We start from the raw sequence: 12,996 nt of genomic DNA, 5'->3' as shown, positions 1-12,996 counted from the left end.
TGCCAGCTTAAGTGGATACTGTGGAAGAGGTGTACTGTTATGTACATATTATCTTGTACAATGTGCACCATAATATATACATATAACAACACACCCCTCCATTGTTTAGAATGAAAGGTTGGGTGCCAGGTCCCCCTGACACTGCGGGCCCCATAGCAGCTACTATGGCTGATGCCATTGTTGTAATGACCACTGCACAATTGCAAACACCCTTGGTAGCAGTGGGAGGTATTGGCAGCAGTGGGGTCTGCAAATTGCATTCATAGCTGGGAATAATTGTTTTTATATTATTATAATAATAATATTAATAATAATAAGAGGAAAGCCTTTGGAAAAACAACATCTACGGGTGGAATCGCGCACAGATTGTTATCTGTTATGATGAATCATTTCTTGCTAAAAAGCTAAAATAAAGTCACATTATAACCATGTATAAATGTATATAATCCATCCAGTGACCAGTATAGATACAGGCTGTGCATGTCCTTGAATGAGCATCTGAAAACACCTTTCCTACCACTATAAGATAGCAAAATACTTGGTAACATTTTAAAAAGAAATCAGTCAAAATTCAAACAAAACAAATATAAAATAAAGCCATGCCCGATTCAGAAAAAATAAGGTAATCTGAATTGTACTATCTACTACCTCAATACAAGTATATACTCTTCAATATTAACCAGCAAACACATACTGATCCATATAGGGAAACATATATATGTAACGTCTATTCAGTTTGTCTTTGTCACATGGATGCTTTTGCTGCCTTAGGCTGATCCTGTTCTTTCTCAAATTCCATGTCTGTGGACTGCTTTTGTGCTACCATTTTCACTGCATGAATAGCATAGTTAATGCTTGTATCATCAAACCAGTGCCAGGAACCCATCAATGGGTTGTATAGCATGCCTTTTAGTGTATCCATCACAAATCCATCTGTGGAAACATAAACTAGTATTAGTAGAATAGTTCAAAGGTTTGGAAAAAAATGTCATCCATTTCAGTCTATTATCCTTCAATGCTGAATACTAATACAGGAAAAAAAAAAATCTTTCATCTATTAAAATGCATATTGCACATTGTAACAAATGGTGTGTGAGGCAAGACAGCCTCGGGTCTTTGTGTGACCAGAGGCTGTCATAGCAACGGATCGCCACTCCCCGATGACAACATGGGGACGACTATCCAAGCCCACATGGTGGCAATGATCACCGGGTTCACACCCACGATTGGTGCTAGCACCGATCGCAGGTATTACTGGTGGGTGTTTACTGCAATATGCAACAAACCCTCACCGGCTATGGAGAGGGCTTAGCCATGAGCCATATCCAAACACCCGCAGCCGACGTGTGATGTAACTATACGCCACTTGTCATTAAGGGGTTAAACTACAGAAAGGCTATGCTTTTTAAGCTAATTTTATGGACTTGCTTTTGGTTCCCTGCAAACAGTCCATATTTCACATTCTTAAGAACGCATTGTTGCTTTTAGTTCATTTAAATGACTTACTGGATTCAAGTAATCGTTCCAACTCTACAGGTGCAATGAACTTGTCCCAGTCATGAGTGCCTTCTGGTACAAGAGCCATCACTTTCTCAGCTAGCAAGATTCCAAACAAGTAGGATAACTGTGTCTTGTTGATAGTTGTAATAAAAAGTGAGCCACCTGGCTTCCAGAAAAGGAGACAGAGACTTGTCAATATCAAGTTCATCGGAAACATATTAAAAAGTCTTCATGCCGATAAGTTCTTATTACAGGCAGTCCCTTGCTTAAGAACACCCAACTTACAAACGACCCCTAGTTACAAACGGACCTCTGGATGTTGCTAATTTACTATATTTTAACCTTAGGCTACAATACACAGCTATAACAGTTATCAAACGTGTCTGCAATTAAGCTTTATTATTAGTCCTGGTTCTTATGACAACCCAACATTTTTAAAATCCAATTGTCACAGAGACCAAAAAAAATTTGGCTGGAGCTGCAATTATAAAATATACAGTTCTAATTGAACTTAAGAACAAACCTGCAGAACATTGTACGTAACCGACTGCCTGTATATTGCATTATTGCCGCACTGTACCGCTCCCGTACAGGGCCGTGAGCCCACAGAAATGTATGGGGGACGTACATCGGCCGTATATACGTCCCCCATACATGTTTGTGAATATAGCCTAGGACTGTATTAAAACAAGCTCAGTTATCTCCTTACTATTGCACATAACACAGAATGATAGATTTTATTTTTGTTACTGCTGTTCTTCTACCACTTAAATCAAGCACCACCAGTGCTTTGTAGAGGTTAAAATCATTATAGCATGCATCCCTTTATTAGGGATATTATCCCATTCTTCTTTTCAAAAATGTATTTTATATTTAGGTAAATGAAGCTGGAGGGCTCTGGGGGGTTCCAGAGACCTTACAGGCTCCAGAATCACACATTCCCAGCGCACTTCAACCATTCCGGTTGTGCCTTCTACTTAAAGGGGTATTCCGGGAATATGAACGTCTGACACAAAAACCCATGATGATATAAATAAATGAATACAACAATACTCAATGTCATTAGTCACAAAACGGAGCTTAAATAATTAGATTTTATGATTTACAAAATGTATGGCCTCTCTAAAGTAGGTGGGGTTATCACTAAGATGGCCGCCACTGGAAACTACAAGTTCCATGATCCTTTAGTTCTCAGTAACTCCTCCTACCACTTATGCTCTGCTAACAGTGATGATCTAACAGGTTTTCTTGCTCTGTTACCATAGTAATTATGTGTAACTGCCATCACCACAACACTGACCATACTGGATGCACTGCAACCAACCGACAAACAGCCAAACATAGTGGTGATCACATGACCCTGCCCAGGCAGGTACAGGACATGTGATGTGGACATGTGACCAGCGGCCATCTTCTTTTCTGCGACGGACCGCACGGAGGAAATTAACGGACTGATTAAAGGGCCAGTAGCATTTTAATTCTTCATTACAGTCTATGTCATCAGCATTTTCTGCTAAGGGGAGCAAAATTTTAAATAACAACTAATTACACATTAGCTTATATTTTGAGTGCCCACTTGTATATGAATTATGCTGATTCCTGGAATACCCCTTTAAGTCACTACTGCAGACGCAGCAAGTAGCATATGGCAATAAATATAGTTGAGGTGTGAGGGGTGTGATGCTGGAGCATGGAGGGGATCTGGTAATGTCCTTCAGCTTTATTTACATAAATATAAAGGTTTGGTTTTTTTTTTTAAAGAGCTATTAAGCTATTAACCTGTACTTTCAAGAGGTTAATTTAAGTGTTAGATGTCCTTTAAAGGGAACCTGTCACCAGGAGACCCATTTTTAGCACTCCCCCAGTCCCCACAGAGCATAGTACATACACTGCCAAAGTGTTTTTGTATAAAAAAAATAGGTTTTACAGAAAAAAAGATATGTTATATTGTACCTTTCATTAGAATCTGCTGTGTGACTAGGCAGTTGCCAAATGGGAGGGGCTGGAAAGGAGCAGTCCCCCCCCCCACCCTTGGGAAACATGTGACCTTTTCAAATATACGAATAACTCCCCACACTCGGGATTGGCTGTAGAGGAGCAGGGGGCATGGCTAAGCCAAGTGATGGGTGTTTTCATATATTTGAAATGGTCACATGGAGGAGCTGTTCCCCAAGGGCGGGGGGAGTACTGCTCCTTTCCAGACCCTCCTATTTGTACAATATAGCATATCTTTTTTTATTTAAAACCAATTTTTAATATAAAAACACGTTGGCAGCAATTGTACTATGCTCTGTGGGGACTGGGGGAGTGCTAAAAAGGTGTCTCCTGGTGACAGGTTCCCTTTAAAGGCCTTGAAAGCTCCATGTAGTTCTTCAGTCTAACCAACAAATTAAAGATGGTGAATTTCTATGCAATAATATTGATGCACAGAAAATAAAATAATTAACAAAACCACTTGTTTATGTGTGTATGTGTATATATATATATATATATATATATATATATATACACATACATACATATATATATATATATATATGAGAATATTTTTTTTGTCTAAAGATACGTTCATGGGATCCAGTTGTAACTCTATATAAATGAATGAAGCATCTGCTGAAAATTTTGATCTTCCATACATAAAAAATACATTAAACAGGTTTATTAGAAACTATGGCAACTCTCATACCTTCAGTACTTGAAGGCAGCTTTGGATAAAAGACTCCAAGTCATTTGCGTGTTCAACAACTTCTGAGGCCACAACCGCATCATAACTTTCCATGCCGTGCTCCACCATGTCTTCCAGTGAACAATTTCTGTACTGGACACGCTTGTCTAGAACAGGATCAAACGATTTGTGCTGTTCTGCAGTCCTAATGTTATCTTCTAAAGGATCTATTCCAGTGACAGCCGCCCCAAGTCTACCTAGTGGCTTCAAGAGAAAAATATATCAATAAAATAACCTCAATATGGACATAATTCTACATCCATTATAAGCTCATTGACAGAAACAAAAAAACAAGAAGAACTGTTTGGATCAAATGAACCATTACAAATGTGAAGGTGATAATGATGTATCTGAGTGATGTATTAGAGGCAAAGGATACGTCTATCGGGGAAAATACAAGTGAAAGGGAGGCATTAGTGCGGTGTTGGACTTAACTAGATTGGGTACAAGATGACATACACATTTGCCATATATGGTATAACTAGGCCTGTAGATCTGGCACATACACAGGTTGCCAAAATTTGATCCACAAGCACTCAATTTGGGATAAATCTGTCTTGAAATTCCAGAGAAATCTTATGAGTGGTGCCAGCACTTTACTCCCAGTGTGGAAACCCTGCCTTGAGAGGTAACACAAGGAGCTGCAGTCCTGCCTATACCACTGATCTGTTACAGTCTTTCATTCACTACTAGGGGTGTATAGATGTTATGGTTCTCCAGCCGTTGGAGCAATGTGACGCTCCACAGTAAAAAAAAAAAAAAAGTGATTATTACGTAGAATAACAGCTGTAGGTTACCTCAGACAACAGACCTCCACCGCAGCCAACATCGAGTAGCTTGATGCCAGACAGGGGGCTCCCAACATCATGATTGTGGATCTTGCTCATTAGAATATCTCTGTGGCAGGACAGGTTACAAAGTTACATGTAACATTTACACTACCCGTTTTTATTTCACGCCATCCCTCCTTTTTTCCACCTATGTTATGGTGTACTTACTCAAATTCTTATGAACCGCGGAAGGTGCTGTTGTTGTATGTCTAAAACAATGGCGCACATCTAAAGGTAAATTATGTTATCTCATCAGCTTAGTTTATGAATATATACTTATTTAACGTTCCCTTTGCTGCATATTTTGGTGAATATATACATGTGGGGTCTGTATGATCTCCTCATATCTTACTGGTTTAGGAAAGTACATCTTCTTTATATAAGGAGTCTGGTTTTGTACATATTTTAGTGGAAATTTAGAATTTTCATGTAATTTTTGCATTTTATCACTGTTTGCTGCAAAGTTGCATGAAAGTGGTTGTGTATATGAATTAAAAGTTCTTTTTCTATACATGGTAGCTTGTGTTTTCTGGAAAAAATATGATTTTGTCAGAATAGGAGCTTTTTACTTTGTGTGCTATATATTTTTAAAGGGAACCATGGACCTCATTTTCACTAAAGACAGGTTACAGAATCCCATTATAGTTGGATCGCAAAGATGTCTTTCTGCCTTTTCCTGACAAAATCCTCTGTTTAGTCACAGGGGTTGAGCTTTGGTTGGCATGTATTTCAAAAAAACAATGTGACTTATCTGTGCTGCTGACTCCTCAGTTCTCACCCCCCACGTTTGGGCTCCTTCACAGGAACAGAGCTCACAGGTGACCTGACATCAGTGGGGGAGGAAGGAGCTGTACAGGAGGTACAGGTAGAGGCTGAGCGCTGAGGAGTGAGCAGCACAGACAAGTCATGTGTAGTTTTTTGAAATGCATCCAAACTAAAGCCAGACCCTGGGACTAAATAGAGGATTTTGTCAGGAAGCCAGGTAAATTATAACACACAATTATATTGTAATGCAAATGCTTAGAGAAAGCAGAAAGGCATCTTTCCAATGCAGGTGTGATGACCTTCTTCAACCCGTCTTTAGTGAAAATGAGATCCCTGGTGACAGGTTCCTTTAAAACACATTTGTGGAATCCAACCAAATATTGCATGTTTTTTGTTTTAGCATTCTTAGAAGTAATATTAATGTAGGAGTGTCCATTTTTCTTGACTGAGTGTTGTGTTATATATAAATCTGCTGAATTTGTGATATTTTTATTTGTGTGTAAACCACCGCTTTGATCAGAGTTTTAAGTAAAAATGTGTTCTCGATGCATTTTTTTAACTAATTTGTGTTTGTCACAAAGGTACATGATGGTGGTACAGGCTGTCAAATGCAATTGTCTGAGATCTATATATCAGAGTTCCCTTACATTTTAATCTGTTTAATTGCTATATTATGCAGGTTGTGACCGTCTTAAAATTCCTAGCTGGTTATTTCAGTTTTAGTGATATTATGAAGACTTATTCATGAGCACATATGACTATGAGGTATCTGTGAACTCTACACATGTTCATCTATTACGATTAGGAGTACAAGAATGTGACACAATTTCCAGAAATGCCTCACAGGGAAAGGGTTAAAGGGAACCTGTCACCAGGCTTACACATTTGCACCTAATGACAGACTTCCATAGGCTTTTGATACTACTTTCCAATCAGCTTTTATAATTAACATTACTGTTTCCACTTTTAATAGTATATAAAAGTAAACCTGGCACACTGCCAGCAGACTACATTAAGTCATGGTGGTGTCTTGGCAAGGCTGCCATCATCATTATCTCAACTCTCCCCTTATCCTCCTTCCTTCATCCACTGTGAAGAGTGGATGGAATCAGTAATGTTAACTGCAAAAGCAGATTGGGAAATAGTATTAAAAAGTCTCTGGCAACCTGTCATTAAATGAAAATGTGTGCGAGGTGAGAACCTCAGGCAGCGCACCTCCTGCTGTACGAGGGGGCGGAATTGGGCTGTAGCTGCTACTACAGGGCCGGGATGGAAGAGAAACTGAATTACTTCCCTCCTCCTGGGCCATCGCTCCCTGCTGAACAAGCACACATGCCCCGAAATATCTGAAATATCTCCCAGACGCCAGCACAGCCACCCAGTGGCCCGCAGACACAGCCTGCCTGCGCAGCCACCCAGCTGGCAGCACGCTAGTGCAGCCACCCCACTTCCAAATAGTATCGCTGCCCATCCACACACCAGAAGAGCAGATAACTTTATGTATGAACTTATTATTTTTCCTCTATATATATGCATATATGTGTGTGTTTTATGTGTGTATCTGCTGTATGTGTGTGCTGTATGAGTGTATATGTTTTATATGTATATGCTGTGTGTATATGCTGTATATGTGTTTATTTGGAAAGTGCTGCCAAATTTGATGGAGCAATATAAATAAGACTGAATTCACACAAACTTATACATATGTATGGACGTACTACACGGTAGCACGCTGTATGCATTTTATACTACTCGGCGGCACGCTGTATGCATTTTATACTACTTGGCGGCACACTGTATGCATTTTATACTACTTGGCGGCACGCTGTATGCATTCTATACTACATGGCGGCACGTCGCTGTATGAATTTTATACTACATGGCGGCACGCCGCTGTACGAATTTTATACTACATGGCGGCACGCCGCTGTATGCATTTTATACTACATGGCGGCACGCTGTATGCATTTTATACTACATGGCGGCACGCTGTACGCATTTTATACTACATGGCGGCACGCTGTACGCATTTTATACTACCTGGCGGCACGCTGTACGCATTTTATACTACCTGGCGGCACGCTGTACGCATTTTATACTACCTGGCGGCACGCTGTACGCATTTTATACTACCTGGCGGCACGCTGTACGCATTTTATACTACCTGGCGGCACGCTGTATGCATTTTATACTACATGGTGGCACGTCGCTGTATGAATTTTATACTAAATGGCGGCACGCCGCTGTATGCATTTTATACTACATGGCGGCACGCCGCTGTATGCATTTTATACTACATGGCGGCACGCCGCTGTATGCATTTTATACTACATGGCGGCACGCCGCTGTATGCATTTTATACTACATGGCGGCACGCTGTACGCATTTTATACTCCATGGCGGCACGCTGTAGGCATTTTATACTACCTGGCGGCACGCTGTAGGCATTTTATACTACCTGGCGGCACGCTGTACACATTTTATACTACCTGGCGGCACGCTGTACGCATTTTATACTACTTGGCGGCACGCTGTATGCATTTTATACTACTTGGTGGCACGCTGTATGCATTTTATACTACTTGGCGGCACGCTGTATGCATTTTATACTACTTGGCGGCACGCTGTATGCATTTTATACTACTTGGCGGCACGCTGTATGCATTCTATACTACATGGTGGCACGTCGCTGTATGAATTTTATACTAAATGGCGGCACGCCGCTGTATGCATTTCATACTACATGGCGGCACGCCGCTGTATGCATTTCATACTACATGGCGGCACGCCGCTGTATGCATTTTATACTACATGGCGGCACGCTGTATGCATTTTATACTACATGGCGGCATGCTGTATGCATTTTATACTACATGGCGGCACGCTGTATGCATTTTATACTACATGGCAGCATGCTGTATGCATTTTGCGTCATGCATTTTGCATCATATCCACCAATATGATGGATCTGGTCCTGACAGACCAGCAGCCTCTACATTTAGGGGGGGGGTGTCTCTTAATAGCTCGCCTCGGGCATCAGTAAGGCTTGGTTCACCCCTGCGCACGCAGCTGATGATCCAAGTTGCCAGGATCTAGGTATATGCAGAGTAGAAGAAAAAGCAGCAGCACTCTTTTTTCAACGAATCAGAGACTTCCTTTGTCTTCTATTCTGAAAAGCCACACTATAGTAAACCTGCACACTTAGGTGTGCACACAGGGTAAGCTACTTAACTTGTATACCAAGCTTACCTTATAAATGGCACTCGTATATCATTCATGGCATGGAGTGCAGAGTACACTCCTTCCTCATCCCACCATTTTGCTGACCATGCCTGGAATTTCTTCATCTCAGTAGGGTCCACAGTATGGGAAGTACTATAAGGCTGTCTTGAAAAGCAACTGCACAAATATAAAAACTTCCAGTTACAAACATGTTGGTGGACATGCCATATATAAATGTTGTTCTAAACCTGCTGCTCTATGCAACCAACTGGGTGTAAGTTCCAGTACCCATACAAGATTAGGCTGGATAGTAGAGTGGGGTCTAATCTGTGTATATTTTCTATCTCCATGTGTGGTGTGATGCCAGTCCTCTCCCCAAGACATTACTTCACATATTCACATCTATGCATTACCAATTCATTTAATTTATCTCCCATATACATACATTTCTTTAAATGCTATCTTATTAAAAAAAATGTTTTCCCATATATGTAGTCATATTGTCCCTTAGAAATTAAGAACATCCGTCCTTGGATACGACCACCATTGCACAAACAAAGAAATAAATTGCTTTTGCATATGAAATATCTGGGAGTTTCTGCATCTCCCACAGCATGTCAGGCAGAACTCAAAAGCTCTTCTGCAACAGTGTGGAGGTGGTAGTATTCAAGGAAAGCTATCTGGTTTCTACAGCCCGTTCCACACTTGCGAGTGTGATGCGATGAACTCGCATCACACTCGCATTGTGTGCTGCTCGAATCTCACGGCCCAAACGCTGCAAACCGGAACTGAACTGACATGCTGACTAAATTTATGCAAAATTATCTTCCCTCAGATTATAATTTTTATTAATAACATGCAACTGTATATATAATTAAATGGGAATGCCCAGGAGAGAATACCCCATTAATATAAGAACAAAGTCCCAACTTACTTTCCTCTGGCTCCAGACGCAATGCTTATATTGCTAATTATTCCTGGCACCCTCTGAGCAGCAGGGGGAAGACACGTGGCTGTCACTAAAAAGAAAAAAAAACATTAGGTGAATAGAGTGCAAAAGAAAAATTACATCACTAATGTTCAGTACCCTATCCCTTAGGCTAGAAAGCAGAATCTGTGACAAGGACTATGCTGGAGTGCGGCATGTGTGACAAGGACTACGCTGGATGGCGGAATGTGTGACAAGGACTACGCTGGAGCACCGCTATGCTTCCGCACATATAGAATGTGAGCTCTCATGGACAGTGTCCTCCTCCCACTTGTTTCAGGTCTTAGAAATTATTTATACCTTAGTGTAATGTATATGGATATATGAACATATATTGGATCGCAACGTCCGTGATGATGGCTATGCTGGAAAACAGCGTCCGGGACAAGGGTCATGCTGGACTGCAGCGTCTGTGATGATGCTATGCTGGGGCAAGGCGTCCGAGACGGGGGCCATGGCAGGGGGCAGAGTCTGTGATGATGGCTATGCTGGGGCACAGCGTCCAGGACAAGGGTCATGTTAGGGGGCAGTGTCTGCTATGATGGCTATGCTGGGGCACAGCGTCCAGGATGAGGGTCATGTTAGGGTGCAGAGTCCATGATGATGGCTATGCTGGGGCACAGCGTCCAGGACGAGGGTCATGTTAGGGGGCAGAGTCCATGATGATGGCTATGCTGGGGCAAAGCGTCCAGGACGAGGGGCAGTTTCTGTGATGATGGGTATGCTGGGGCACAGCGTCCAGGACGAGGGGCAGCTTCTGTGATGATGGGTATGCTGGGGCACAGCGACCAGGACAAGGGTCATGCTGGGGGGGCAGAGTCTGTGATGATGGCTAAGCTGGGGCACAGCATTCAGGACGAGGGGCAGAGTCTGTGATGATGGCTATGCTGGGGCACAGCGTCCAGGACAAGGATCATGTTAGGGGGCAGTGTCTGTGATGATGGCTATGCTGGGGCACAGCGTCCAGGACAAGGATCATGTTAGGGGGCAGTGTCTGTGATGATGGCTATGCTGGGGCACAGCGTCCAGGACAAGGATCATGTTAGGGGGCAGTGTCTGTGATGATGGCTATGCTGGGGCACAGCGTCCAGGACGAGGGTCATGTTAGGGGGCAGAGTCTGTGATGATGGCTATGCTGGGGCAAAGCGTCCAGGACGAGGGGCAGCTTCTGTGATGATGGGTATGCTGGGGCACAGCGTCCAGGACGAGGGGCAGCTTCTGTGATGATGGGTATGCTGGGGCACAGCGTCCAGGACAAGGGTCATGCTGGGGGGCAGAGTCTGTGATGATGGCTATGCTGGGGCACAGCGTCCAGGACAGGGTGCATGCTAGGGGGCAGAGTCTGTGATGATGGCTATGCTGGGGCACAGCGTCCAGGACAAGGGGCATGCTAGGGGGCAGAGTCTGTGATGATGGCTATGCTGGGGCACAGCGTCCGGGGCCAGGGTCATGCTAGGGGGCAGCTTCTGTGATGATGGCACAGTGCTTGCAAAATGTGAGCTAAATTTTTTTTATTTCCATTTACTCTGCAGCTTTCCTTTCACATTACAGCATGGAGCCAGGGCCGGGTCTTCAGAGAACTATCTTATTACCAGCTTTGATACGTGTGTCAGTGGGCTGGCCGGTCAGTGCGTCCACAGTCTACTATGGGGTCCAGCAAGGACACTATTCATACCTGCCATGACTGTGCCACCTCCATGTATTGCACTGCCCTGTGTATGGGACGTAGCGCAGACATTACCTGAGCAGCCTCTATGTAGGGCGGCGGCAGCAGGGCGCGGGAGAGCCCGCACACGGCTCCACACACAGGCCATGCCGCTCTCCACACAGGACAAGCAGGGCAGCAGCTCCCGGAAACCCCGGGCTCCGGCACAGGAAGCCGCCGCACATGCTGCCGCCCATCTGGGGCCTGGCTTTACACATGCCACGCCCATTACACGCACAGACTGCCCGTATAGACCGACATAGAAGCTGGGGGCAGCGCTAGCCAGTAGCTACATCATTGACTTTATGGCCGGTGGAAGGGACCTATAGCTCTGCTATACACGTGTGTGGCCATTCAGGGAGGTCCCTTGGTGACCAGGTGAAATGTATCCAGGGAAAGGCCTCTTCATCTACAGGAGACTCACACCGCAATAGCTATATTGTGCCAGAGCCTAAAAAGATAATACTCACATTGTATGAAAACTGACAAAAGGCAAGCGTACAAATGACAAATCCATTCAATACATTTTATTCTGATACGCACAAATATCACATGAGGGCTATTGTTACAATATAAGCCACCAAATAACACCCTGCTAACACGTATGATAAGTGTGTCCCCTAGGGCCGGCGCCACACAGGGCGCTTTGTCTGCGCTTGCAAACGCAGACAAAGCCGCGCCCACCGGGGCGGGCCTCGGCCCGATCGCATCGGCGTTTCTATGGAAACGCCTGCGATCGGGAACGAGCCGCCGGTGTTTCGCGTTAAATTAACGCAAAACACCGGCGGCTCGTTCCCGATCGCAGGCGTTACCATAGAAACGCCGATGCGATTGGACCGAGACCCGCCCCGGTAGGCGCGACTTTGTCTGCGTTTGCAAGCGCAGACAAAGCGCCCTGTGTGGCGCCGGCCTAGGGGTGCGTTCACACGTTCCGCTAGTGCACGGGGGATGGGGGTCATCAAGATCGTATATGTGTTTCCAATGCATTGGTAACCAGCACCCAGTGTCTTGTAATGTTCTAATGCAAGACCCCAGTTGCTGGTTCCCAATTGCAAGTGTTTCACTGGAAACACATATATGATCAGGCTGAGCCCTGACCCCTATGCACAAACGTTGCGTTAGGAAACGCTACACTTCACCCCGGAGGGCAGCAGTAACCCCTTCATGGTCTGTGACAGATATAATCGCCAGAGAACTATGACGAGGTCTCACGGGCTGAGCCCTCCTAATACAGAGATGGGCTTTGATGCATATTGCAGCA

The 12,996-nt window shown here is 43.9% G+C and overlaps 1 protein-coding gene across 2 annotated transcripts; it reads right to left on the bottom strand.

Moving 5' to 3' along the window:
* Positions 1-276: 276 nt before the first annotated feature.
* COQ3 (coenzyme Q3, methyltransferase) lies at positions 277-11,967 on the bottom strand. 2 transcript variants are annotated; one of them, XM_072141914.1, is made up of 7 exons: positions 11,772-11,960; positions 9,977-10,061; positions 9,070-9,219; positions 5,023-5,122; positions 4,187-4,429; positions 1,507-1,666; positions 277-933 (listed from the first exon to the last, which is right to left on the bottom strand). In XM_072141914.1, the coding sequence occupies exons 1-7, from the start codon at positions 11,842-11,844 to the stop codon at positions 746-748; spliced, it is 999 nt and encodes a 332-aa protein (XP_071998015.1). In that variant the 5' UTR covers positions 11,845-11,960; the 3' UTR covers positions 277-745. The 2 variants fall into 2 exon arrangements, 1 of the variants encoding a protein (XP_071998015.1); XR_011854193.1 differs by having other exon boundaries at positions 793-933; positions 1,507-1,662; positions 11,772-11,967.
* Between the last annotated feature and the right edge of the window lie 1,029 nt (positions 11,968-12,996).

This window comes from Engystomops pustulosus, chromosome 3 (assembly GCF_040894005.1).
Source record: "Engystomops pustulosus chromosome 3, aEngPut4.maternal, whole genome shotgun sequence".
Classification (NCBI taxonomy): Eukaryota; Metazoa; Chordata; class Amphibia; order Anura; family Leptodactylidae; genus Engystomops; species Engystomops pustulosus.
The sequence above is the reverse complement of the archived record's forward strand: the minus strand, read 5'-3'. Positions and strand labels throughout refer to the sequence as shown.

Bases quoted from the DNA above. Each gene is read 5' to 3' on its own strand.
- COQ3 (XM_072141914.1), bottom strand. From the start codon at position 11,844: ATGGCCTGTGTGTGGAGCCGTGTGCGGGCTCTCCCGCGCCCTGCTGCC. The intron at 1,667-4,186 runs GTATGAGAGTTG...CTTTTCTGGAAG, and splicing joins GCTGCCTTCAAGTACTGAAG to CCAGGTGGCTCACTTTTTAT. The intron at 934-1,506 runs GTAAGTCATTTA...ATGTTTCCACAG, and splicing joins GGAACGATTACTTGAATCCA to ATGGATTTGTGATGGATACA.